Below are 26,978 nucleotides of genomic sequence, written 5' to 3'. Positions count from 1 at the left end.
CTTCTGCTGGTGCGGGCCCCAGTTGGGGTGCCTTCCTCGTGACACCCTCCTCTCCGGAGGACCCAGCGGCAGCCCTGAGCCCCGAGGTCAAAGATAGAGGGTAACGCTCAGCAAAGTTTAAAGGGTCAACATTTGGTACAGAAGTCCCCGCGGGAGAGGAGGCTGTAGGTGAAAGAGGGGTAAATAAAGCAAAGCTGCAGCCCACTACTCAGTCCTGCACCCCAATACTTTGCATCCGAGCCCCCAGCTCCTCTCCAGCCCTGGACCCGGTTCGGATCCCTCAAGCCTGCAGAGCCCCCTCCGCCTGACCCGCGGTCGCCAGCTTTTACCTCTACGCGCCGGCCTGGCCGCCGGGCGCTGCCATCCCAAAGGCGCCGGAGCTGGAGCCACCCAGGGCCATGCTGGCGAAGCCGCCGAGTCACTGGCACGCGGGGTCCCGGGGTCCCAGGGCGGCGGCAGGAAAGTTTCCGTGGCGCCAGCTGGGTCGAGCGAAGCAGGTCCGACAGGAGCGCGCTCCCGTCGGCTCCGCACCTCCCCCGGCGCCGCGGCTCTCCGGCTCCCGGACTCCTCGGCCACCGGGCCAGCCCGGCCCTGCCAATCCCAGGCCCAGCCGCCTGCAGCTCCGCCCGCCCGGCCGGGGGCCGAGCAGGGGCGTGGAGGGAAGGGGCGGGGGCGCACCTGTTTGGTCGATCGACCCCATCACGGCCGCCCCGCCCCGGCCGGACTGGGCAGGGCCGACCCCTCTGCGCCCAGCCCGAGCCCGGCCCCGCCGAGGGCCCGGGATCCAGGCGGAGCTACACGCCCCCTCCGCTCCCCAGGCCTGGCGCGATCGAGCGCGCCCGCGGCTCAGCTAGCCAGCCGGGGTCCTTCCCCTGGCTTTAGCTCCAGGGCTATAGGGGTAGGGCACCGAGCAGCGGGTCTCGACTTTGCTTTCAAAATCACCCCTCTGCCAACCCACACTGCCCTCCCGCAAGGATTTTCGTATGTCTGCTGACCCCTTAAACTTTCCAGTGCTTTCTGCTTCCATCTGCAGCTTCTGGCCCTAAGGACCTAAGAGAGGACAAGAGCTTTGGAAAAGGACAGCACGCAGAGATGTCACCCGGAAGGCACCTCGACACTTGCACCAATGCAAACTCCCGAGGACCCCAGCTGGCTCGGGCAAACGTCTCGCGCATTCGTGCGATCGGCTGCGGCGGGTCCCCCAACTTCTCTTGAAGACCGAGAGATATATTAAACCTTAACGATTTTATTGTCCCACTTTCCAGACAGGAACACTGAGGCCAGATGGGGGCGACCCCTTTTCGGACCTGGTGGCGGGACCGCCACCTTTTCAAACTAAAGGTGAGTTTGCAGAGTTCTCCGGGCTCCTCTCCCTGAACCTTGTACCGACGTCTGGGTCCGCCCCACCTGGGCCCTGGCAGTGGCCCCGGGGTCGGCGAGGAAGACGAGGCTCCCTGCGAGCGCCCCAGGCCTTACCTCTGCAGCAGAGCGTGTCCTCGCAGAGCGCGCTGGCCGGAGGCCCCAGCAGCGGCAGGGAGGCCCAGGCCAGGGCGCGGGAGGCCGTGCCGCCGGCTCCCATCCCGGACGGGCTTTGCCGCTCCCGGTCCCGCGGGCCTTCCACCCTCCGCGGCACCTGTGGGGCCAGCGCTGTGCCCGCGGTCTCGGCTTCGGGGTCAGTCCCCGGCCAGGCCCGGATGGGCGCTGAGCAGGGCTCCCTCAATTCCTGGGTCTGCCCGGGCTCCGACTCCCACTGCGGCGGCCCCGGCAGGGCGCTATTTTTAGCGAGAGCTGCTCTCCCAGTCCGACAGACAGAACCAGTTAATTCGGCAGCTCGGGAAGGGCCTGCATAGGGAGCTCCCCGGAAAGGCAGCCGCAGCTCTGCTGAAAGCTGATCCTTCGCATTCCTGCCTCTCGAGGCGGGAGGGCGGGAGGACGCCTCTAATTCCAGAGGGAAGCTGGCGTCCTCTCTGGAGGCAGCCCTGGGCCCAAGTGCACGCCCAGGTTGGCTCTAAACCGGCTCTGAAATCTGGCCTGACCTCCTTACACCGACCTCAAGACCTCAAGCTTCCTATGATGTCCCACAACGTGCACACCTGCAGTACCCCCCCCCCCTTCTGGCTGATCTCCCGCACTAGGAAGGGCCCTGAAAATGGGGTCTGGGCTCCAGCATCTGCTCACCATCATCACTCAGAAGCTACTTGATGAATGAAGGGGAAGAGGAGTGAACATCAGATACAGGGTCTGTAGACCCTGGACAATAAAGAATTCATGGACAGGGTGGACAATATGGGGTGAATAGATGGGGGTGGCTTTGAAAGCTTGCAGAAGATTTTGAAATCTTACAAAACTCCAAATCCAACACTTTCTGGTTGTGTGACTTTGGCAAGCCACCTCACCTCTGTCCTCAGTTTCCTCTTCTGCAAAAAGGAGTTTGGGGTCCCAGGACAGTCTATGGAATACCCTTTTGTAAGCAAAAGTATTACATCCATTACATGGATGTTCATGTAATGAGTGAAAATGCAAAGAATAAGACATTCGGATCTGCTCTCAAGAAGGCACTTGCTCTTTTAATTCAAAGTATAAGCCTAGAAAGGTACAAGACCAAGTGGTACTGGACTAAGGATAAATAGTCCAGTGAACTAGAATAAAGACTGCAAAAACAGACCCACACATATATGGAAGCAATATTTGGCAGAGGTGACACGGCAGATCTGTGGGGAAAAGGTTCAAATGTCATGGGTGCTGGGCATGGTGCTGCACACCTATAATCCCAGTGTCTCAGAGGCTGAGGCAGGAGGATTGCAGGTTCAAAGTCATTCCCAGCAACTGAGTGAGGCCCTAAGCAACTCAGTCAGACTCTGTCTTAAAATAGAATGCAGAAAATAGCTGGGGATGTGGCTCAGTGGCTAAGTGCCCCTGGGTTCAATCCCCAGTTCTAAAAAAAAAAGTGACTTGGGATCCCTATCTCACACCACACATAAAATATCAATTCCAGATGTACTGAAGACTTAAACACACATGCACACAATATAAGAGGAAAGGATTTCTTGAAAAAGATATGAAAAGCACAAATCATCAAGAAAAGGATGGATACATTTAATTAAAATATGAAACTCCTTTTTTTTTTAAACCCAGTGCCTCACACATGCCAAGTGAGCACTCTACACTGAGCCACAACCCCAGCCCCTGAAACTCCTTTTTATCAAGGGAAATATGTGCGACACAAGCTCCAAAATATACAAAGGCCTTTCATAAATCAATTTTCAAAAGAAACAATAGAAAATTGGGGAAATATATGAACAGGCAATTTGCAGGAAAGGAACGATGAATGGCCAATAAACATATGCAAAGATTGTTAGCCTCACTTGTAATCCGGGGAAATGCAAAATAAAACCTCTGTAAAGTGTCATTTCACACTTGTCAGACTGGCACAAAGTGGGGCAGAAGGGACATGGAGCGTGGAGAACTCTGGTACCCTGCTGGCTGGAGCAGGGGTGGGTACAGCCACTCAAGAATGATGTGGCAGCTTTGAAAATACTGAGGGTGCATGTACCCTGGTGACCCAGGCTTTCCTATGGAACATACCTGGAGAGCCTCTTGCTCATTGAAACAATATTTAGGTTAAAGAAGACTCTGAAACAGCCTCAGTGTCTATTATCAGAAGAATGCATAAGCAAATTGTGAAGTGTTCAGAGAAATGCTATACTGCCGTGGAAATGAGTAACTAGAGATTCCTTACGAACTGCCAGTGAAGGGGGGGGGTGAGTTGCAGACAATCAAATTATATGATATCATTTATACCGATTTTTTAAAACATGCAAAACAAAATACTCTAACATAGAATTGCACAGATGTAGCAAATGCACAAAGACATTCAGAAGCATGATAAATATACCATTCAGCGAAGTATTTACCTCGAGGGGTAGAGGGAGATGTGCTAAGGTGGTAGGAGGGGGCTTCTCTTCTCCCGTTTTGAGATTTTGCTTCTTGACTGGAATGGTAAATACACAGATTCTGTCTTATTTTTCAAACTTCTGCATATGTGTGTTTCTGGGGATCAAACCCAGAGCCTTATGTAATGTCAGGCAAGCACTCTACCACTAGCTACATCCCAGCCCCCAAACAATTTTAAGGTACAGAGCAAGCATGATGGGAATTTTGGAGTTCTGCTCCAAAACTCACTTTCCTCTTTCTTTCTCCTTGCTCTCCCCGACCCTCCACCCAGGAACATTTTTCCACTGAGCTACATCTCCAACCCTTTTTATTTGTTTGAGACAGGATTTTGCTCACCTGCCCAGTCTGACCTCCAAATTGGGACTCTCTTGTCTCAGCCTCCCGAGGCTCTGAGATTACAAGCGTGAGTGGCCATGCTCAAGATGACTTTCCTCATTTTGATAATACAGTCATAGCGTCTAAGTGCTCAACTCAAAGCCCAAGCATGAACACCTCCATCCCCAATCTCCAATGGAGTCCTTTACACCCTAGCCCCAGTCAACTGGGACTCCTCCCACATACGCATCACCGTCAATCAGGCCCTGAAACCTTGCACACTCTCTGAGGCCTTCCTGAATTCACAGACTGTTCACTCTTCCCAGGGCTGGTCCTCCCTATCTGCCCAGCCTGTGCCTATTTCTCCATTACAATCCAGCTCAGGCATTTCAGCTCCTGGGAAGCCCTGGAGGTATTCACTGACTCCTCCAGGTAGAGAGTTCCCACCTGCCCTCTTCGCTGTTTATTACAGTATGGATTGTTGCACCTGGTTAGGAGTCTGTCTCTGGGAGGAGACTGTGAGCTCCTCCAGCCACCAGCCTTGTCTGAGCCACTTCTTGGCTTAGGAAGATGTGTTTAATGAATGAAAGGGCTGAGTAGAACCCAAGTGCTCAGAAACCCACAGGAGTCACGCCAAACTCAAAAGAAGAGCAACCCCACCACCTATTTGGTTGACTGCTCGGTCTTCACTGAACATTCTTCACGATAGTGTGAACTGTAGGGTCAGAGAGAACTGTTCACACCTGGGCTGAACTGTGTTGCCAACTGTGTGAACTGACATGCTATTATATCCCTCTGAGCCTTAGCTTTGGGGTCTACACAACGAGGATGTGACTAGTTGTGACTAGGGCTCATCACAGGAGTTAAGAAAATTCAGTGAGATTACAGAAAGATTAGAGACCCTTTTGCAGGGTCAGGTAGCAACTGTGTCAATATTGGCCAAGAGGAAGATATTTGCAGGGAAAAGTGGAAGGAATCGCCTATGAAAAGTGGAGGTCTAGTCAAGCGTGGTGGCTTGGTTTCAACCTACTTGGAGGCTGGGGCAGGAGGATCTCTTGAGTCTATGAGTTTGAGACCAGCCTGGGTGACATAGCAATACTGTTTCCAAAACGAAAAGGAAGGAAGAGAGATAAAACTATCTGTTCACCGATTCTCAACAAAAGCATGCACCCGGAGGCTGGTTGGAGCTGGGGTGGCCAGAAGCATGCTCCCAGTTCCTGCTCCTAGCACTGCTTCCTCTGTCCTCTGCCCCTGGCCATCCCACCCCCTGCTCCAACACACACCTCGGAAATGATTAGCTGCACAGCATTTCAGAATCCTAGGCCCTCCTCTCGGTCTCCCCTATCCACTCTGGCCCCCTCCAATCTGCTCTCACATGTATCCCAGGGAGGCCAATCTGGGCCCATCTTTTCCTTGCCGGCTTCCATCTGTAGGGGCGACAGAGCCTGTGGCACCTTCCCCAGGGATGCGTCTGAAGTGATTTACCAAATGCACTGTATATGCAAAATCTACATATGTCCACTTGTCGGGAGCTTCCATCAAAGCAACACACAGGATTGCAAATGGCTTATGGTCCAGACTCTAGACGATGAATTGGATGGCGTTACAGTCTGTACATGCAAACAAATATATAAAATTGACAGGGCCGTGTGGTCACTGAGAATGAACAACACTGTGTGCTTCAAGGGATCTGGCGACAGACTGTCTGAGCTAAGGAGCCAATTGTCTTTGATCCGGGTCTCACTGGACCATATAATATTATCCTGGTGACATAGATATGAGCCACCCATGGTACTTTGTCCCATGCAAATGTCTGCCATCTTTCTTTGTGGCTCTCAGGAAGGCCATCAATGACTTCCTTGTTGGGAACACCAAAGGATACTTTCCCATCTTCATCTAGCCCCATCTCTTGGCCAAACTTAACCCCATGGAAACTTCTGCTCTCTTCTCACCACACTCTCCCAGTTTTCCTCCTGGTTCCCTGGTTACTCCTTCCACTCTTTGGCTACCTCGTTTTACTACAGTGGACCATAAGAGTTGGAGGGGAGACTGTCAGAGCCCTGTATCCTCAACTTTGCATGGCTCTCACAGCTTCAACCCCCGGGCTCATGCCAGTAATTCCCACACAGTCCCTTCCACACACCGTGGTCTCTTGCCAGGACCTCAGTAAGCGCTGACCTGGTTCCCTGCCTCTGTCTGCCTGTCTCCATCTTGGTTGTGTCCATTGATTCTCCCCAGGAGGTTTTCCAAGCAGGAATACAACCACGTCACCCCCACCCCTGTTAAAAGGTCTCAATGGCTTCTTACAGCTTCGTGTGGCCTACCAAGCACTGGGTCTGCCCCCCCATCCATCTCTCCAGCCCATTTCCTGACATCTTCCCTCTCCCTCCCTCTCAGCCCCAAGCCACTCCAGCCAACTTCCAGGTCCTCAAATATGCAACATTCCTGCCCATGACCTGCCTACCAGGTTCCCCTGTCCAGAACCTTTCTCTGTCCCCTCCCCTCCTGGACCCAGTTAACTCTTCCAACGGCAGCTTAATGTCACTTCCTCGGGGCAGTCTTCCCTGGCCTCCAGACTGTACCCCATAGCCCTGGGTGCGTTCCTTCCCAGTGCTTATCACCTGATGAAACGTCACCATCCTCCTGAGCATGTGGATCACGCTTGGTTTTGCTCATTGCTGCACCTGGTCCCGTGCCCAGCAAGGACCCCAGCACATAATAGGTGCTCTATGGATGTTGGCTGATGAATGGATGAATCCATGTTTGCTTGTACACCTCCCCTGATGGGCTCTACTTATCATGGCTGGACACTGTTACCAGAGATTTCTACACCTAGGTCCACTGATATGTAAGCATACTTGGACGCTTTTCCAGTTGCTTTGTGTGTTCTATCGTTTAATTCTCACAACCACCTCTGAGGATGTTCGGATATTGTCTATGTCCCTTTAATATGAGGAAACTGAGGCTCAGAGAGTACAAGCAAATTGAGCAAGATCACACAGCATGTAAATGGCAGAGCTGGTGCTCACATCCACATCTGTGGGATTCTAAACCCGGGGCTTGGTAACCACTGGGCAGCACCACCCTTTTCTGCATACTATTCTGTAGTAGTCTAAGTTAATTCATAACTTAATCTCCCAAGGGGAAGGCAGGACCTTCCTGGATGGAAATAAGATTCAAAATCTCATCCACGAAGCATCAAACCATGTACACCAAACCCACCAGAATCCCTGGGCAAGGGGGGACATGAGTGGAGGCGAGGGAAGGATAGGGAAGCGCGCTCACCCGGTGCCCGTGCAGAGCAGTGATGGTCAGGAAGAGCGAAGAGCAGAAACGGACAGAGCTCACTGCTGCCTCTGAGGAGTTTGAGAGTTAAATATCAGGTGGAGGGTGGCTGTGAGAGACAGGAGGCATGAAGGAGGACCACCTGCTCCTGACAGAAAGGCCCCTATTCCAGCACAGCCCTGTCCGGGCCTCACTAGCCCCCCCCCATTTGAATCCACCCTACCCCAGGGTTTCTCCCACACCCACCCCGCTGTTGACAGATTCCCCAAGTGCCTAGTCAGGGTCAGCTCCCCTTCCCCCATGCCAGGCTCCAGTCTGGGTGCTGGGGATGCAGGTAAAGAGAAGAGTGAGGTGCTCCCAGATGCAGAGGGCAGAGACAGGCAGCAGTGTCCCCAGGGACCACCTGTGTGCTGGCCCTGTGGCCCACATGTGATAGTCCCAGGTGGCTGCTAAGCCTAAGACAGAGGTGGCTGTGGGTCCCTGAGGCCAACCTGGGCAGCACAGGTGGTTCAGGAAGGGCTCCTGAAGAGATGACCTGTGAGTGTGTCTTAAAGGAGAGAGACGACAGGCAGCCAAGAAGCGGCAGCCTTTGCAAAAGCATGAGCAGAGGGGAGCACGCGGGGGTCCCGGGGCAGTCTATAGTCAAGACCACTGGGCATCAGGGATGAGGGGCAGCCAAGGGAGAGGGGAGGGAAGAGAACAGTGTGGGTCACCAGGTCCCTGAGCACAGTGCCCAGGGGCTGGGACTTTGAGGAGGCCACTGGGAGATCCCAGGGCCGGGAGGGACATGGACGACCCTTGAGTTTTACATGAATCTCTTCATCTGGAGGAGGAGGAGGGACTTAAAGGAAACAGACTGGAGACCAGCAAGAGCATGGTCCAGGGAGTGGCCAGGAGGGAGGTGCAGCAGGAGGACAGACAGCTCAGTGAGTACTTCAGTCAGAAAGAAAATCCCAGATTGGATGGTTGCTGGAGGGGAATTTTGGGGTGGGGATGGACCGTGGGCTACTCAGCACTAATCCCCCTTCTAGAAGGAAGGAACCATTTTACCAGATGTGGAAGGCTGCTAGAAGATGTCCTTTAGCTGTCAGCTCTTTGGGGTTACCCCTGATGAAGAAAGCCATCTCACTAAAGGTGATACTCCCTGGGATGTCCTACATCCAGGGACTGACCCACCCAGGAGCATGATGACCTGGCCCCTCGGCACTACCCAGGACCACTCTGAAGGGCCATCCTGGGTCCAGACACAGGGTGAATGGGACCTCCATTGAGACTGCACGCAGCTCAGCTTTGCCCAAACACCACTGCTGCCCGTCCCCTGCACGGGTCCACAGCCTGAGCACAGGCCCCAGCGAGCCTCCTGCACACAGAAACATCTCAGACCCGGCTTTCTGGGGTTGAAATGGTGACGGTGAGGACAGAAAGCAATTGCTAGGTGCCCCCGTGAAAATGACCCAGTAGATAGTGCGACTTCAAAGTTGCCAGGGAGAAAGGTGAGCAGTACTCAAGAGAACAGGTGTGGTCCTGGGACAGGTGGAGAGGCTGGCTCTTCCTGAGACAGAAGCAGAAATTGGAGTCAACTTTGGGTAGAGATGGGGTCAGGAAGTAGAGGGAGTCAGAGTCTTCACTTTTTTTTCATTTTTCCTCCTTTGCAGATGGAAGGAAGTAACGTTGGCTATTGGGGGAGGGTAGATAGTAAAATAATTATGCAAGAAAATAATTACCAGGGGCACAGTATCTATTGCCACTGTAGTAGTAAGGAGTGCAGGGCCTCAGTGGGTGGGTGGGATTCTGCCAGCCTGTGTGCCGATAGGGGCAGAGAGGACCCAGCCAGGGATGATGTGAGGGACTGGGAATAGGATTCCTAAATTATATACAAGATGTCCAGTTAAATGTTACTTGTTTAGTATAAGGACATCTTTTGCAATATTTGGATACACTTATGCAAAAAATCATCCATTGTTTACCTCGTTCCTTTCTGACCCCTTCATACACTGGATGGGCCACAGACTTCAGCCCAGGTAGTTCTCAGATTCTCCCCTTCCCCTCTCTTGCTCAAACACCTCCAGGCCCACCATTGTCCAAACCATCAATGGGTCATTTGAGGCCCTCTGTTTTCTGATCTTTAGCCACCCTCTCCACCCCATCCCGCATCCTTGGACACTTGGTCCAGGTCTCCTGCCTCTTAGTTTTTTGCTTTAGCCATTTCCTCTGCTTATAAAGTCCTCTCCCCAAGTCCACTCTGCCACGAAGCCTCCTAGGTCTAGATCCCTCCTGGTGGGAGGAAGTAGTCAGAAGCACCTTGGGCGAGTCTTTCACTCTGAACCTTGGCTCTAAATGGGCTCGATACTGCCTCTCTCATCCAGCTGCTGAAGGGATGAGAGATAGTGTTTAGAAAGGGTCAAGCACACTCTCGGATGTGGTACTCTCCCTGCCTCTGGCCAGATCCCTGCCTGGCACTCCAGGGCGTAAATGCACATTTGCTGGATTGCATTGACTCAAAGGTTCTGAGCTTTTACATTTCAACTTGCTTCTCAGAATTACCTGGCCCAAGAGTGGAACCGTAGACAAATTCAATTTCCTATATTAAGATGATCTGAAAAGAGATGAGTAATGAGGCCACTATAATTCTGATGGCATAACAGGTTTTTCCCTCAGTCGACGATGGGCCAAACCGGCTCCCCCTGAAGGGCCCCTTTTAGAATCAAACATGGCGCCCAGCCGCTCCAGCTGGAAGTAGGTAATATCCGCCACACACATTTCTGTCTCAAGCCCCCCCCAATCCCAGACCACAAAAGGTGATTTCTTAGAACCATTAGCATAATTACCTGACTGCAATGCTATAGAGAAGCGATTAGATGAGCCTGTGATTTTTGCACAGTTATTTGTCTCAAGTAAGTCACCTGAAGTTCATCTGCCATGAGGATTCATGGCTGCATTCTGTAATCGTAGGGAATTATTTTGCTAATAACAGAGGTACCTTGATCTAATTTAGTTTTAATGCCAAGAGGTGCCCTCCCAGAATAATCAGCTTCAGGCCAATTCCAATTTCCAGGTTTGTTACACATTCTGGAGAGAAGATTCAATTCAAGGAGGCTGAAGTTACTCCTTTATCACCTAAAGTCATCTAGGGGCGAAATGGATCCTACCTCTACGTGTTTGTAGAAAAATGCAGGGAGAGGCCCAGCCAAAGGGAGCCAGGGTGGGCTCCCAGCCAAGAGGAACCACTGGGTCAGGTTCAATCCATTAGGTATTCCTGGAAGAGCCCTCCTTTTTCTTTCATTCATTCATTATCTCATTCGTTCTTTTCTTCCATTTCTGGGGTCTCTCCTCAGCACAACCTGGTCTGTGCTGTTATTGGATGCAGCAATGACAAATACGGGTGCCAATCTGTTCCAAAAGCATTAACACTTATCAAGCCATTATGTCCTGTGAGCCAGGTGGGAGCTGCTATTGTACCCATTCTGCAGGTGAGGAAACTGAGGCAGAGAGGTTAAGAAACTTGTCTCAGTTCAGACAGCAGTTAAAGATACAGCTGGGATTTAAATTTCCCCCAAGGTCACAGGCAAGGTAGAATCCACACAAGGCATGATTCAAGCCCCCTGCTCTGTGCTCTCTTTCAGGAGACAGGGGTGTCATTAGCTTCATTTTATTGAGGAAGAAACAGAGTCTTGCGGGGCTTTGAATTGGCCAAGGTCAATGCAGGGAGTACATGGAGGAGTTGGGACTTGAACCCTGAGATTCTGATTCTGAACCTGGTGCTGCCTTGGCCAAAGCTGGGAAATATGTGCAGTGTCTTTTGATATCTTTGTTAGAGGCTGGGTTTAAGGTAATTACCCAAGTGCCGGGTGACCTGCAGTCCAGCTCTGATCCCTTGGGGCAGTTCCTCTTCTCCACCCCCACCTCTGGCCCTAGAAACTCAGTCCTTTTGTTCCTGTTACCAAACAAACCCGACTGTCAGATTCCTGTTCCTTCATTCACATGTTTATGCTTTCAACAGAAGGCTGTCTGGTTCTGCAGGACAGCCAGGAGGTAGCTGTGACTCTGTCCCCACCCCCCTAGTCCTCCCTGGGGGAGAGAATGGGGTGAATGGGGTCTTCCTCCATAGAGGTGGTTGGAAAACCACTGGGCTGGATCGTCTGTTGGCTCCTGGGGTTCCCAGAGCCAGGGACCTGGGCTCACTGATGACCAGTGACATCTGCAGGGCTGGAAGGCTGCTAAATGCCCACCTGAGACCCCGCCCCACCTGCCTGAACACCTGTCCTGCTTTGTTGACAGCGTCAAGGGCCAAATCTTAGAAGGACCTGTCAGCAAGGCCAGCTGGGCTCAAGATGCCACCCCTGGGGCAATGAGCAGTCCAGGAGCCCAGCCACAGAGAGATGGTGTCTACACCCAAGCTCAGGGTAGGGGTCAGCCAGCCCTGGCACTGGCTTCGGGGACAGGCTACTTCCCCACCCCGGTTGCCCATTAGTCTTCTCTCCTGTCTTCTCCCTTTTTGAAGCCATAATTGTTTATACTCTGTCCCTCCTTCCTCCAACAAGTGTCCCTATTCACCACTTTCTGTTGAGGCTACAGGAGAATGAGACAAAACTCCCGTGTGACCTCAGGACAGAGCCTTCACAGATGGCTGCATCCCGAGGTGATGGGCGCCACCCACGCCCTGGGCATGCAGTCACTGGGGTTGGGAAGGCTTCCTGGAGGCAGTGGCAGCCAAAGGGGCACCAGCATGTGAGTGGGAGCTGGCAGGTGCCAGGGAACCACAGGCGGGAGGGAGGCAGATGTTTTAAGCCTCAGGGAGAGGGGCACGAAACTGGGGAGGCCGAGGAAGCCTGAGTGTTTAGGAGCCATCAGCCACTCTGTCTGGCTGAAGCATGGGCATTGGTGGCCATCTGCAGATGGAGTAAGGGAGGCCATCCAGGATACAGGCAGCAGGTCGCCAAGGATCAAGAGCCTGGAAATGTCGGGGTGTGGTGATGCACACCTGTAATTCCAGCAACTGCGGGGGGTAAAGCAGGAGGATCCTAAATTCAAGGCCAGCCTCAGAAATTTACGGAGCTCCTGTCTCAAAATAAAAAGAGCTGGGGATGTAGCTCTTCCCCAGTACTGGTACGGGGTGGTGGTGGGGGGCTGGGGAATTGATCCTGAGAGTCATGGGCCAGTGGGGGTTTTCAGCAGGGGAGGGAGCAGGATTTGAGTTTAGAAGCTCATCTGAATGCACAGGGAGGACTGAGGGGGGTGGCACTGTGAACACGCAGATTCCCTCCCTCCCCCTTCTCTCCTCCCCAGCCCCCAACCTCCCTGATACAGTGTGAGTGTGTCCCCCCCCAAACACACAACACGCGAATAGAAGGAAGGGGGATTCGGAGCTGCCTGCTGCTCATCTGTCCTGGCCGACCCAAGCCTGGAAGGCAGCCCCTGACCTCTCACCTCCCGGACCAGGGTCAAGAGGCCTTCAACACTCCATCTCCTGCCCCAGGCTTGGTTTTGGCGCCCTCTGCAAAGCGCCTGCTTGTGAACAGAGGCTCTGGCAAAAGGGCAGCTCCCAGCCCCCCTCCAGCCCCTTCAGTCTGAATCCTGCCTCTCACAAGCCCCTTCCCCAGCCCTGCAGCCCCTCTTGGCTCAGGGTGGTTGTGCCCACCCCACTCCCAAAGCCCCACGCTGTGGGGGAGGGGGAGGTCCTCTCCCCAAACACAAGCTCTTTTGTTCCAGCGCCGTGGCTTGGCCCTCAGCCCTGCGCCCGCTGCCCCAAACTGGTCTCCTGGTGGAGCTTGCCTTGCTCTTAATGAGCCCCGGGTCAGCAGAACGCTGGCATGCAGGGCTGGGGCTCAGGCCACTCCTGCCCAAGCTCGGGACTCTGCCCCTGCCCTGCTCAAACCCCTTCCACAGCGCCCACCTACTCCAGGTAGCTAGCACACAGGCCTAGGGGTGCTGCTGGTCAGCGGGATGGTAAAGCCTGTCACCCCCAGGGCCCCCTGGGGCCTGGCCAGCAGTGTGGGCCATCAAGAAACGGGCTTTGCTCAGGCTGGGAAGTCCTGAAGCTCACGTCCACCTCTGTTGGGGCTGCGTCCTTTGCTGGGGGTACCCTCCCTGCTGCACTGAACTAAATCTCAATTCTTTCCACCCCCTTTTCCCAGCAGGGACAGTCCCAGCAGCCCCTCCCAGAAGCCCCCTTAGACTCCCTGATTCCTTGATCAGCCCCACCAGCCTCGCCCCCTGCTGGGTCCCCATTTGCCCTTCTACACCAGGCGCAGTGGAGGTGAGTGGAGACCCCAGGCCCCCTGCAGCTCACACAGGCCCCTCCTACCTCCCCTTGGAGTGGGACAGTCCCATGGGGTGCTTAGTACAGACTCAGAATAGCAATGAACCGTGGGAAGCCCATGGGCTTTGGAGCACGCGGACCAGGGCTGGAATCCGGACTCTGCCCCTCCTAGCTACGACTCGGGGGCAATCTCCAGGCCTCTCTGCCTCGGTGGCCTCTATAAACTGGGAGGGGGCTTCCAGTGAGAGCTGTGTGGGCCCACGTGTCTCCTTTCCTCTGTTCTCTGGTTCAGCTTCTCAAGGTGCAAGAGGAGGATGGGGGTTGCCCTCCTAGATGCTGGGAGAGCCCTGGGCTGCTGAGGACACAGGGGAGTGGGGGGACTGACAGACACCTCTAAAGCCACCACCAGCAACACTGTTGCCCCCTGGACTCCTGGCTGCCTGGACTCTCTCCCTTCCAGTCTCCTCCTGCTGGGACTGGACCTCCCAGAAGTGGGCAGCCAACTCGGTTCACCTGAGCGGCTCAGGGGAGGGGGCCAGGTGAAGGTGGGGTTGAGGGTCTTAGAGATTCTGGAAAGACTCATCAGAACACATTCACTCCCTGTTTGAAACCATTCATGCAGAATAAAGCCCAAGCTCTGGGCCTAGCACCCTAAGTCTCCCTCCTGGTCCTGCTGACTTCTCCAGGCTCCAGCCTCTCTGCCCATCTGGACCTGGGTCCAGTCAACCGAACTGCCTGAGGTTCCCAGAGAGGCTGCTGTGTGGCTCTCAACTCCTGCCCTTTCTCTTGCGGTTCCCTTTGCCTGCTCACCAGGCCCACGGTAGCTGGGACACACCTCAGGCTCACCTTTCCTGCACTGTCATTGGAACTGTGAACACCTGTTCTGAGCTCCTCCCTGAGACCAGATCCAGCCCGAGGCTACCCAGGGAGCCTGGCACCAAGCCGAGAGACCGAGAGCTGTTGGGAGTGAATTAAGGAGGCTGGGAGTGGGACCCTGGGCTCCAGCGATCCTCCGGTCCAGCGTCTGCCCCTTAGAACTGAGCGGCCTGTGGGGTCCAGGGGAGGCAGGGGGGTGGAACATTCCAGTGCCTGGGCAGCCTCTAGACTAACTGAATCTCACTCTCTAGAGCAAGGCTGGGTATCATCCCAAGGCCCAGCAAGGATTGGAATACTCTGGAAATTCTGGGGCAGCCCGGGTCCCCTCCTGCCACCCAGATGAGGCTGCACCCTGCCAGAGGCTCCAGATGCTCTTTAATACCACTCTGTGTGCTGAACTGACCCAGCCCCCTCACTTAGCTTGCAAAGTACTTTTACTTGTATCGAATCACTCCACCATTCATTATTCATTCAACAAACATTCAGGGGAAAGTGCTGGAGCTACAGAGTTGAAGCTCTGAGGTGTGTGCAGCAGGGACAGACACACACGAACAGGTTGACAGACAAGGCCATCAGGAGTGACAAGGCTGCCTCAGAGCCCTGAGAGGAATGGTGACTTACAGAGGTCCCTTGGTCTGGGATAGGGCCTGCATGGAGCAGGGGTGACGGAGGCCCCGGTGGGGGCTGGCAAAGGGCAGAGGTGCAAACACAGGAGGGGTGTGAAAAGTGCAGAGGTGTGGAGAGGTGGACGATGTTTGGTCAGCTGTCCTGGTGACCTCGCTGAGGACCACACGGGCAGGGAGGAAGCAGAGACCAGAGGAGGAAGGAGGCCGGACATGGTCAGGAGGAGCAAGGAAAGGGTGGGAGAGACTGGGAGGGCCCACGAAGACGCTGTAGGGTGGTCCTCAGGCGCAGGAGGGGACAGAGCCCAGTGGGCAGGACTGGCTTCTATGGGGGAGTTGAGTGAAGAGTGAGGCCTGCAGCAAAGCACAGGCGGACTCAGAAGAGTCCAGCTGGAGAGGCCGAGGTGGGTCGAGCTCTCTGCCCACTTACTGCTGCACACAGTAGGCTGTCACCAGGTGCCTGTGGGTGCAGCCAAGCCCTGAGGGAATGGGAGGAGGCAGAGAGACACAGAGATAGATGGCGAGACAGAGACTGAGACAGAGACGGGAAGTCTCTGACAGGCTGCCCAGGCCCGCGGCTGTCAGAGGCCAGTCTGAAAGGAGAGCCCGGGAGGGGCAGACAGCCTGTTGAGGGCCACAGCCGAGTCGGGATGACCATGGCATACTGCCAGAAGGGAGTGGTTGAGAGGTGAGCCAGGGAGCCTTTGAGATGATGATGGTTATGTTAAGCTGTGTGTTCAATTGTATATAGACCTTTACTGTCCGGCAATAGGGCGGCTCCTGCGGCCTCGGGAGCCTGCTACTTTGGAGTTCCCGTGGAGTTTTCATGGGTTCCCAGAGAGTTGGGGTGGAGCCCGGGGGAGAGTGGGGTGATTCCCCAGGGGTGTGTGCGTGGAGTGCTGGTGGGAGTTTGGGCAGTAAAGCTTCCTGTTGGAACATACAGTGCTTTGTGGCGGCTCGGTGATTTGTGCCCAGCCAGACTGCGGCAACAGCCACCGTCACCCGCCCTCCACAGAGCTGGCAGAGGAGAGACCGGAGGTCTCAGAGCAGGGTACCCAGCCAGGCCTGAGCCCTGACTCCTAGCTATGGAGCCGGCCGGGCCCCTTCCTCCAGGTGGGGCTTCACCAGGAAGGAAGGGACCCTTGGCCCTGACCTGAAGGAAGATGCTGGGCTGGTGGCCACCTCCAGCTTCAAGGGCCAGGGGCCACCTCCTGCTCCCTCTGAGGCTCACCCCACTCCCTTCCAGGTCAGCCTCACGCTGGGGCTCCAGGCCGCCCCCCCACTGCCTCCGCTGACAGCCGCCCCCTCGCTCAGGACCCGGCTTCCTACATCAGCAAAGGGCAGCTGAGGCCATCCACAGGGAGGGCTCTGGCAGGGGAGGGGCAGGTTTGGGGACAGGCAGCCGGCCACTTCAGGAACTGCAGTCCCTTGAACTGCTCTTTTGCTCACAGACTGAACCCAGGGAGCCCAGGGGATGGGGGACCCCCGCGCTGTCACAGGCTCACGCAGGGGCTTCTGCGGATGCAGAGACCAGGCACAGGCCCGGTCACCCTCCCGCGGGGCCCTGCTCTGCACACTCGACTGCCTGCACACGAGGCGCCTGGGGAATGTAGGTCACCGGCTGGAAGGCCCGGGGTTGTGGTGACCCAGCCATCCGGGCACAGCTTCAGATTGGACAGGAGTCCACCCCTCCCTCCACCTGCTTCTGCCCCTGCTCCACGAGTTGGTCCAACCCCAGGTTCCTTGAGCTCCTGTCTTGTTGTCCCCAGGATCCCTGGGCGGGGCCGAGACTGCCCAGCCCTGCTGTGCTGAGGAGAGGGGCAGGGCTCCTCTGTTTGTCCCTCTGCGGGGCAATGCAGAGTCCCCAAGGGATGGAGGGAAAGTGGCTCCCACCTTGGAGAGCTAGAAGGCATAGCCCATGAGATGTCCTAGGACTAGAGGTCACGACCCCACTGACAAGTGGGGACAGAGTGGCCTCAGCAAGGCTGGTCAGGGCCGGCTTCCTGCGGGAGGGAACCCTGGCTGGGCATCTGAGCTGAAGCTTTGGCCAGCCTTGGAAAGGAAGCGGCTCCGATAGGTGGCTCGGGTCCCTCCACCCTGGAGTCAAGGTCACATCTGGAAGGACCATCACAGACTCCCCTACAGAAGGCTGTCCCATGGCCCCACAAGCACGAGGAGTCCAGGACCCCAGACTCCCTCCCGTCCAGAATCTGCTCTGCCACCTGCGTCCCTGTCTCATGGTGAACACCCACATTCCTGCCACCAGGCCAGAGACCAGGGTCCTCCGGGCTCTTTGCTTACTCACAGACTGAACCCAGGGAGCCCAGGGGGATGGGGGACCCCCATGCCAGCACAGGCTCACGCAGGGGCTTCTGCAGATGCAGAGACCAGGCACAGGCCCGTGGGCCCTGATCTTCATGCTCCTCTGCTGTGCACACACATGGGCTCCACGGGGGGCCCCGGGCAGCTCACAACCCCGAGGAGGAGACAAGCAGAGAAGCCGGGGAACTTCGCCCATCGTGCGGTGGGAGGGAGTCCAGAGGAGGCGGGCTTCCTGGAGGAGGGGGCCTGACCTGTGCCCCCAGGATGAGCAGGTTGCAGGGTTGGTGGGGAAGGGGAGGAGGGAGAGTGCTCCGGGACGGGAGAGGAGAGCAGGGCACAGGAGGGAGAGCAGAGGAGGGCACCACAGGAGAAGGCAGAGCATGATGGTGGAGGGAGAGGAGGGGGTGCTGTGACCAGAAGAGGAGCATCTGCAGGTCAGACCCTTGAGTCCTGTGGGAGAGTTGATTTTGTCCTGCTGCAGCGGGGCAGGGCGGGGGGCTGTGGGGATTTTAATACGGCCCCTTCTGGCTGCACCTGGAGAGTGAATTGGGGACAGGTGGAGATGGGGTGCCCCAGGGGGAGGCGAGATGGCTGCGCAGGTGTGCAAGGCAGGGCAGGGCCTGAGGTGGGGGCTGGTTGATGGAGTCAGGGCGGATCTTTCAGGAGGCAGGACGATTGAGTGAGTGCAGCTCCTCCCGCTCTGCTTCCATCTCCCCATCATGCCGTGGTGATAGGTAGGAAGACCCTCGCAGACCCTTCCCCCGGGCCCCACTGTTCACCCAGCCCCCCTCCGGGCTTCCAGAGGGGATTTCTGGGAGGAATCCCAGCTGGAAGGGGCATGGCTGTGGCTGGGTGGGCTCAGCAGCCCCGGGCACACACACCAGAAGGAAGAAGATGGGCGTCCAGGGAGGCCGGGAACGCACTGTGCTGCTGGGGAGGGCCCCGGTCTTCTTGGAATAGAAAGGGGTGGGGCAATGGTCCAGCAGGGATGTGAGCCCATCCCGGGCAGGACAAAGACTTGGGCCAGTGCCTCAGTTTCCTCGTCTATAAAATGGGAATCAATGTGCTAAGAAATGCCCTAGGCAGTAGAAAGGCTTGGGCACTGGGCCGTGTCACTGAGCCATCTAACAAAGGTCTGCAGCTCCGTACCAGCCCCCACGAGGCAGCCGCTGTCGGGGCGATGCAATGCTTCATCCACCCTCTGGTGAGAGCCCCTGCAGTGGAAAGCCCAGGCCTCTAACCCTCAGGACAGGGCCTTCCAGAAGCCATAGAAAGCAACGTGGGTTTGCCCGAAGCTCACATAAGCCCCTGGACAAGTGGCTTCTTTCTATTCCCACCCAGAGCCCCTCCCTCTGAGGATCAGCCACGGCTCTTCCCTGGGCTTGTCCTGGCTCTGCCCCCGGCTCCAGCACAGGAGCCCCTCACCAGCCCTGCACCAGCCCCCAGTTCCTGGCTCCTGAGTGGCCGCCCGGGCTTGGGTGCCTACGTGATTCAAGCACCTCCCTGTCCAGTCTCTTGGTTCTTGATTGACAGTTCTTCTAGATTGGGGTTCTTCTCCACTCTGTGGGTGGGGGTGAGGAAAACGCCAAGTCCTCCACCTGCCCTCTGAAAAGCCCAGAGGCCCAGGAACGGCCAGCCAGCAGAAGCCAGGCTCCCTGGGCACGGGGAGGGTGCGGAGTGGGGACCAGCCCAGAGCAGTGGAAAGAGAACTGGCATATGGGAGTCCTGGGTTTGAGTCCCAAGTACCCCTTGCTGGCTGTGTGGCTGGGGGACCTTTGGAGCCTGGATGGCGCCACTGGAGTAAAGGGGCTGCTCCTTCCTCTGGGAGGAGCTGAAGTCTCCATTCATGCAGAACCTCAGCACAGGCCTGCACAGAGTAAGTGCTCAGGAAATAGGACCCCGGAGTCCTAGGGCAAGATGGAAGGAGTATGGATTCTGGCATTCCTTCCCTACCCAGGATAGGACACACTGGTGCAGGTACCTTACCACAGATGCGGGCCCAGGTCTTTGCCCAAGGCCTGTTGAGTTAGCTCAATAGTAGATCCAGGAGGGGGCCTGAGAGGCAGGGGAGGCCCAAGCACAGCTTCCAACATCCCATCTCATGGGTACAGCGTCAGGGAAAGGCCTAGGAGGCCCTGGTTCAGAGAACAGGCTTCTTAGGGGGACAGACCTATGTGATTCTTGGCTTCACTAGCTGTGTGACTTCAGTCAAGTCACTCAGCCTCTCTGGGCTTCAGTGCCCTCATCTTCAGTAGGAGAATGATAATACCTCATCAGGTTGGTGGGGAGGGGAAATGAGATGACGAGTGAGCCACACCCCAGCTCTGCAGCGGTGATTTTTAAGAGGAGCCCCTATTTGCTACCAGTTGAGGCCAATCCCCTTGAAGGCATTTTAGCCTCCCTCTCTGCAGGAAGGGCCAGGGAGTGGTGACATCAGGCCTCCACAGCTTCCAGCCTAAAATAGCCCTTTCTTTAGACTGACTCCACTCCATCACAGCTGCCTCTGCCTCCTGCTGTCCCCAGCAGAGCCAGCACGGTCCCTGTCACACAGTGCCCTTCACTGGTTCAGTAAACTCTCCCTGGGAGGCATTTTCTCATGAGCAAATGGAAGGGCCCCCAGGTGGCAGCTCTGGTACAGCCACAGTGCTCAGAGCAGGCAGCAATACGGGATCCCAGGCCCCTTCAGGCATTGTCGCTGGAGTGGCTGGGTTCAGATCCCACTGCCCTGAACTCTGCTCTGGGACACTCAGCTGCCCCGAGCCTCAGTTTCTTCATCTGGAAAATGGGCTAGCAGCAACCTGCCAGGTTGTGAGGGCTCAGAGAGGGTGCGCATCAAGCCTTTTCCTGGAACCTGGCACGGAGCAGGTGCTCAACAAGCAGCCCTGGTTCTTATACCTGCAGCACTTGGAAGTTTACAAGCCACATCCATCCGCCTCCCCACAGGGGCCTCCCGTGACCCTGGGGCTGATGTCCTTGCCGAGTTGATGTCAGGAAGAAATTTGAAGGTTCTGAACTTCTGAGTGACCTCTTCCACCCCAGCCAGGATTTCCAAAGCATCCAGCCCCTCCGGGGCATTCCTCCGAGCCACCTGTCTGCACCCCGCTGGCTCCTCCATGAATCACAGATCCCCCAACAGGCGTCCGGCCTCACATGTGCCTCTGCCTCCTCCGAAGCACCAGGCGGGCGCGGCTGGGTCTGTCCATTTGTCATACAAAGAAATTGAGCCTCAGTGAGGAATGGGGATGGCTCAAGGCCACCCAAGCCAAAGGGAGCTGGGGTGAGGCTCAGGCCTCAAGAAGGGAAGAGGGTGCCAGGGGCTCAGTCAGATCTCGTCTTGATGGTCAGAGCTGGAATATTTGGGGCTTGGAGCCCAGCACCCTCAACAGAAGCCCCGAGATGGAGAGGATGGCTGGGGACGAAGAGCAGGCCAAGGGCGGGTCCAGCTGGTGCTGTGCTCATCCATCCATTCCTCCTCATCCATTCCTCATCCATTCACTCGCTCACTGTTCATTCATTCCTTCATTCATTCCTCATTTCTAATTCACTCACCGTTGGTTCATCCCTCATTCATTCACTCACTCTCTCACTCATTCATTCATTTACCCAGCGAGTGTGTAGTGGGCACTGCTCGGGCCAGGGGGAGAGGCCCTAAGAATACAGCAGCAAACCAGGCGGGGCTCTGCCCTCGAGCATCGCCAGGGAATAAAAACCCATCCTGACCCAGGAGACACCAAGAGCTTCGCAGTGGGTGGGAGGTGCCATTGGTGCAGTGGGAGAAATGGTGGGGCCCACGAGAACCCAAAGAGAAAGTCTTGAAGGGCGAGACACTGGGCCCTGTCAGGCTCCCTCTTGTCCCCTTCCTTGGCCATCGAAAGGCAGATGGGAAGGAGGTGCTTCTCTGAAAGACCAACAGAGCCTCACCCCCATTTACAGCTCTGCCACACCCAGCTTTGTCCCCACAAGACCCCTGAGCCCTCAGGGAGTTTAGCTGGCCAGTGCCTGACCAAGAGCATCACTCCAGTGGTAAGTACCAGCGAGCCCTCCAAGGGGTCTCCCACCTCCATGCCTTGGCACCTTCTGTTCCTTCTGTCTGGAATGCTTTTCTCTAAACCTGGGCTGACGGCATTCATTCACCCCCTCCCTCATTCAACCAGCATTTATTGGACGCTTACCACAAGCCAGTCAGAGAGCTATGCCCCGGGCATACTGAGAGTTCAGAGGTGAATGGTGGCCGCACAGGTTAAAGACATAATAATGTGTAGTGCCAACAAGAACGGTTCCTATAGAGGACAAGGAGGACTAAGGGAGTGGAGTCTGATTTGATGGACGGGGGCAGGGGGAGTATGGCCTAGGGAAGGCTTCTCCGAGGAGTTGGATTTCCATTTGATATCGGGATAAAGAAGAAGAGTTAGTTCAGTGAAGAGTGAGAGGAAGAATACTCTATCCAGGTGGAAAAAGATAGCCTGTGCAAAGTCCCTGGGGTAGAAACTGGTTTGAAGAGTATAAAAAAGCTCAGATCTGTATGGCTGGGACCTAGAGAGGGAGAAGGTGAAGGAGGGGGTGTCAGACGGTGCAGGGAGGCAGCAGGCGGATCTGGATGGCACGGCCAGGGGGAGAGGCTATTGGAGATGAGGCCTCTGAGGGCCTCAGTGAAGGTACAGAGAGGTGGTTCCTGAGCCAATAGGACCATGTGCTGACAGGAGGACACAGAGCAGTTGCTTCCCCTCTCCACACACGCAGGCCCAAGGAAGAGCAAAATCACTTAGCAGAAAGGTGGACATTTTGGTTGGAATATTGAGGTTGGACTTCAAGCCTCCAGAACTGTGAGGACATAATTTTTGCTTCTTAAATCTCTGTTGTTTAAACCCTCGATCTATGATAGTTTCTCTTGAGCTGACAGAGGGAATCAGCGCCTAACGACAGCTTTCCTGGACTCCAAGTGTGGACTCAGAGGTTCCTCAGTGTCATAACTTCCCCCACCAGGACATCTACCTCCTTCCCAGGCTGACTTGGGAATGTCACAAAGGCGGAGATGAGGTTTGCCTTATTCTTGGACCCTGGCCAGTGCCTATTCTTGGGCCCGAGAGTCCAGTCCAGGTCCTGAAAGTGTTGAATGAATGAATGAATGCAGAACCAGGGCCCGGAGACGGGGGTGACTGGTGTCCTGGGTCGCCCTGGCCCAGGATAGTCCCTTCAACTTGAGAACCAGGGCCTGCGGGGAGAGACCAGACCTCTCTCCACGGAAGAGCCGGGTCCCGGTGCCCCGCCACCTGCCCTCATCTGAGCCCTCCTCTTCTCCTTGCCTCTTCCTCCCGTACCCCAGACACCTCACTCCCTGACCGGCGTCCAGGAGAGCCACAGCAGCTCGTGTGACAAAATAAAGGCTGACTGTGCACAGGGCTCTTGGGTTAAGGTGGAGGCAGCCCCAGTTTCCAGGCTCATCCTGCCCAACCGTGCCCCTAGCCGAACTGGCGCACAGCAAGCTGGGGCTATGGACTTCCGGAACACCACTGGACGGGCAGATGGAGATCCGAGGAATCTGGAAATTTGCCTGATTATGGATTGATCCCCCTGCGGCCCCCTGCGCTGGACCCTCGATGGGATAGCATCCCTGTGCCAAGCTTCAAGTGGACAGTTCTGGGTGTAGGCAGGCCTGTCCCCACCCCCAGACTCTCTGCCCCCAGCCTTCCCAAGGATCTCATCCCTCGGGATCCGGAATCCGTCCTTGGTTGTCTCCCAATCCAGGCTGGGAACGCTTCCAGGGCCAGAGCCCTCTCTCCTCCTTCCTCCTCTCCCTTCCTCTCCTCCGTCCCTGCCTCCAACCACTAAGCTAACACAGGTTGGCACCTGGAGGTCACTCGAGGTGCACCCACCGGCCACCTGACTGCCTGGAAAAGCAAGGTGCTCGCCCAGTCCTGGCCAAGCCCTCCCAGGGGTCGTAGGTCCACGCGTGGCAAAGGACCTCTCGCTGGAGGGAGCTGGGCTGCTGCAGGGGGCAGGGAATGTGGCTTGACTCTGTGCCAGGCAGCCGGGCTGGCTGGAGTAGGGAGTCAGTCCAGAGGGAAAAGAGCCCAGTTTTTGTAGAGGAGACTGAGGCCCCTGATTCCCTGAAAGGCTGATCTGAGCTGGGGGGAGACTGCCCCTCAAATGCCCCTCCTCATGGGGCCTTCTCCCCAGTGAGCCCCAGACCTGCTGCCTTGGTCCCTCACCACACTCCTGCCCTCCCGCCTCCCTCCGTTGCCCAGAGACAGACACAGTGTGCTCAGCATCCTGGCAGCAGCAGCAGGGCCAACTGAACCCTCCGGAGAGCTGGGGCAGCTCCCTCCCGGGGGCTCCCAGCCTCCAGAAACTGCCTCCGCGGAAACCTTCTGCGGCTTGCAGATCCCTTCCCGGACCCTCAGCCGGCCTGTCCCAGGCAACTTCTCCCCAGTTCTCTGCCCAGGGCTGCCGGTGGCCCAAGGCTGGGCAGGGCCAGCTCCCCAGTGGCAGCCTGGGGAGCACTCTCAGCTTGAGCCCTGGCCTTTAATGACAGGGTGCACCCGTCGCCGGCTCCGTCTCCGTTGACCCGCAGGATCTCACTAATTGGATCTGCCGCGCCGCGCCGCGCAGCCGGGGACCGCAGCCAGGCGGGCAGAGGCGGCCGCAGGGGGCTGCAAACTTCCTCCCTCGCCTCCTCAGCCAGGAGCGGAGCCCGGCGGCCCAGGAGCTCTCCTTCCCCGGCCCCCTGCCACCCGCTGCCCAGAGACCCCCTTGGGCACTGTGCCTCGTGACCCAGGGCACCATGCCCACCCAGAGTCCCCGGCCCAGCCAGTGCCAGCTGCCTCCCCCCTTCAACTCAGATTCCTGAAGCGGAGAAAAGTCCCCCTGAGCAGCCAGGCTGAGGTCCCCAACTCTGCCACTTGGCCGGCCAGTGTCACCTACCGTAGGAGCCGTCTTGGTCCAGGAGGGCGTCGGGCTCCATGGCGAGCGCGCCCCCAGCCCCTGGCCCCCCCGGGTTTATGCCCCGGGGCCGTCTCCATGGGCGCCCGGGCTTCGCCTTTTGTATTCCATCCGGCGGCTTCTCCGGCGGGATGACGGGGTGTTCCTGCAGCAGGCCCCTCTCCAGCCCTCGCCTTCATACAGCACATTTAAAGTAGCAGTAACCTCTTTCTCCTCCCCCCGCAGCCTGGCTGGAAACATTAGAAGGGACTGAGGCGGCGAGATGTCTAAAATAGGAAGACGCCCGGAACGGCTGGCCTGGCTGCCCGCGACGCTGGCTGCGGGGATCTGGCCCGGCTGTGCAGATGCAAAGGCTCAGAGGTGAGGCGGACACGGGGCTCAACATCTGGAAGCCGGCTCTGGGGCCCCGGGGCCCTGTGGGAAGAGGGGGAGGCTGACCCGCTCTGGGAAGGGGTGGGGGTCCACTCTGCCTGCCACCCAGCACCCAAACCCCAGGGGCTTCTCCCAGGCCCCTGCTGGAACCTCCCACTCAAATCTGTTCTCAGACATTTCCTGCAGTGTGGGGGAAGCAGTCATTGACTCAGCCATCCATTCAGTTAGTCACTAAATATTTTTTGAGCATCTAGTCCTCGCCAGACACTGGGCAGGTGGTGTGGGTCTGCAGGGGAGCCAGGCACCGCGTCTGGCCCCCTGCAGGGAAAACAGCTGGCAGGGAAAAGGTCACTGCCAGCGGCACCCGGGGCACAGAGCAGGGGTCTCGCCCAGCTGGGGTGTGAGGTCAAGCCAGGCTCCCTGGAGGAAGGGGGACCTAAGTGGGGTCCCCACAGATGGGTAGCAGCCAGCCAGGGAAGGAAGAGGAGCAGTCACCTGTGCAGTTTTTAAAAGGGGTGGTGCTGAGGGCCCCAGGTAAGCTCTAGGTGGTTGGAGCAGAGGGGACAGGGGTGGAGAGGGCCAGGGCTGAGGAACAAGGCCCGGCAGGTCGGGCAGGGCTGTGGGGACAGTCTTGGTCCATGAGAGTGGCCGGATCCCTGTTTCCTTGGGCAGGCATCCCTGAGTGCCACGTAAAAGAGGCAGGTGGCAGGACAGAGCTGGACTGGGGAGGCTGTGGCCTCGTCAAGAAGAGCCATGGAAGCACTGGGTACCATTTGTGAAGCACCCACCAGAGGTGACCCGGGTTGGAGAGGTCACCGGCATTGCCTCTTCTGAGCCTCACAGTGGTCCCTTCTAGTAGACAGTGGTCATTGCTTGGACAAAGACCATGCAGGTTAGAGAGAAGGACGGACTCGTCCAGGCCATAAGTAGTGATTGACATCCAGGGCAGAATCACAGCCTGGGAGCTGAGGGTGAGGGGACCACGATGCAGTCATTTGGGCCTCACAAGCACGCTCAGGAGACAGACAAGGCCCAAGGGCCTGCAGGGGAGAGAGTTGAGCCCAATCAGGGAAGGCTGCCCAGGAGAGGAGGCGTCTGACCTGGCAGAGAGGGAATAGGCTGAGCAGGGAGGGAAGGCGTGGAGGCCAAGGGGTGGCAGGAGAAAGGCAGGGAGGCCAGAAGGGGACATTAAGTGGCTGGGAGAACATCAGGGCTAAAGAGCTGGCAGGGAGCGCCAGCCTGGGGATGTGGGCTTGTCCCGGGGGCCACATGCCGTCCAGAAGACCTCTGTGCGGAGAATGACCTCCTTTCCAGTGGATGCCCGGACGTTCCTGCAAGCGGCCCCCCCCAGCCTTCCGTCCGCACTGCGCTCAGAGCAGGAGAGAACGTTCTGCCCCCACAGAACGGCTGGACACCAGGAGCCAAGCGCCAGTGACCTGCTTTTGGGAGACATGGCTCTGGTGTGGGTGGGGGACATCACGAGGAGGGAGGTGGAGACAGAGATGGGCAGGAGGCTGGCGAGACCTCATGGGGGGGAGTCCACACAGGGTCCCTCCCAGCTACCCATGGCTGCCCAGCTGCCTCCAGAGGACCAGTGGCTGCTGACGTGGTTGGCCTGGCCACAAGGAAGCTCCTCCTGTCCCCCCAACCGGCCTCCCCCACCTTGGACCACATGGATTCCAGCTCCCAACCTCCTGCTCCTTTAATTACAGGGAGGCCCAGCCCAACCCAGGCTGGCTGCAGGCTCCAGGCTCCCCGGCCTCCTGATCAGGGGCTGTGGGGACAGACCGTATGAGGTGGGAGGCGGCCTAGGAGTGGGGAATCTGCCCTGGGGACCACCTACCCATGGGTGGGTTCAGGTCCAGTGTGCTCCAGCTCTCCAGGGCCCCCGGGGCCTGGGAGTTCTGGAAACCATTTTTTCACGTAGACACATGGAGAACTTTCTAGAGTATGGAAGCTGAGAGGAGGAGGCTGAAGCCCTGGGCTTACATCTCAGCTCTGCCACCAAAGTGGGTGACACCGGGTGTTAGTTA

General features: G+C 57.0%; 1 protein-coding gene and 1 long non-coding RNA gene across 4 annotated transcripts in view; one reads left to right on the top strand and one right to left on the bottom strand.

Annotated features, from left to right (window-relative positions):
* The window catches only part of Dab2ip (DAB2 interacting protein), a 184,974-nt gene extending 160,272 nt beyond the window's left edge, over nt 1-24,702 (bottom strand). The window contains exon 1 of one of the 3 annotated variants that reach the window (XM_046451331.2): nt 24,556-24,702. In XM_046451331.2, the coding sequence (XP_046307287.1) occupies nt 24,556-24,595 (40 nt within the window). In that variant the 5' untranslated portion in view covers nt 24,596-24,702. Of the gene's footprint in view, nt 1-329; nt 567-1,476; nt 1,899-24,555 lie in introns of those variants that run through there. The other 2 variants (XM_046451329.2, XM_046451337.2) reach the window with 2 other exon arrangements.
* LOC124097141 (uncharacterized) lies at nt 761-3,409 on the top strand. Its single transcript, XR_006853140.2, has 2 exons — nt 761-898; nt 1,034-3,409. It is a non-coding gene; the product is annotated as an uncharacterized LOC124097141 (long non-coding RNA).
* Nucleotides 24,703-26,978: the final 2,276 nt, after the last annotated feature.

The sequence above is a fragment of the Marmota monax genome, unplaced genomic scaffold (genome assembly GCF_021218885.2).
Source record: "Marmota monax isolate L192 unplaced genomic scaffold, Marmota_monax_Labrador192_F-V1.1 WCK01_AAM20220418_F8-fsc00020, whole genome shotgun sequence".
Classification (NCBI taxonomy): Eukaryota; Metazoa; Chordata; class Mammalia; order Rodentia; family Sciuridae; genus Marmota; species Marmota monax.
The sequence above is the reverse complement of the archived record's forward strand: the minus strand, read 5'-3'. Positions and strand labels throughout refer to the sequence as shown.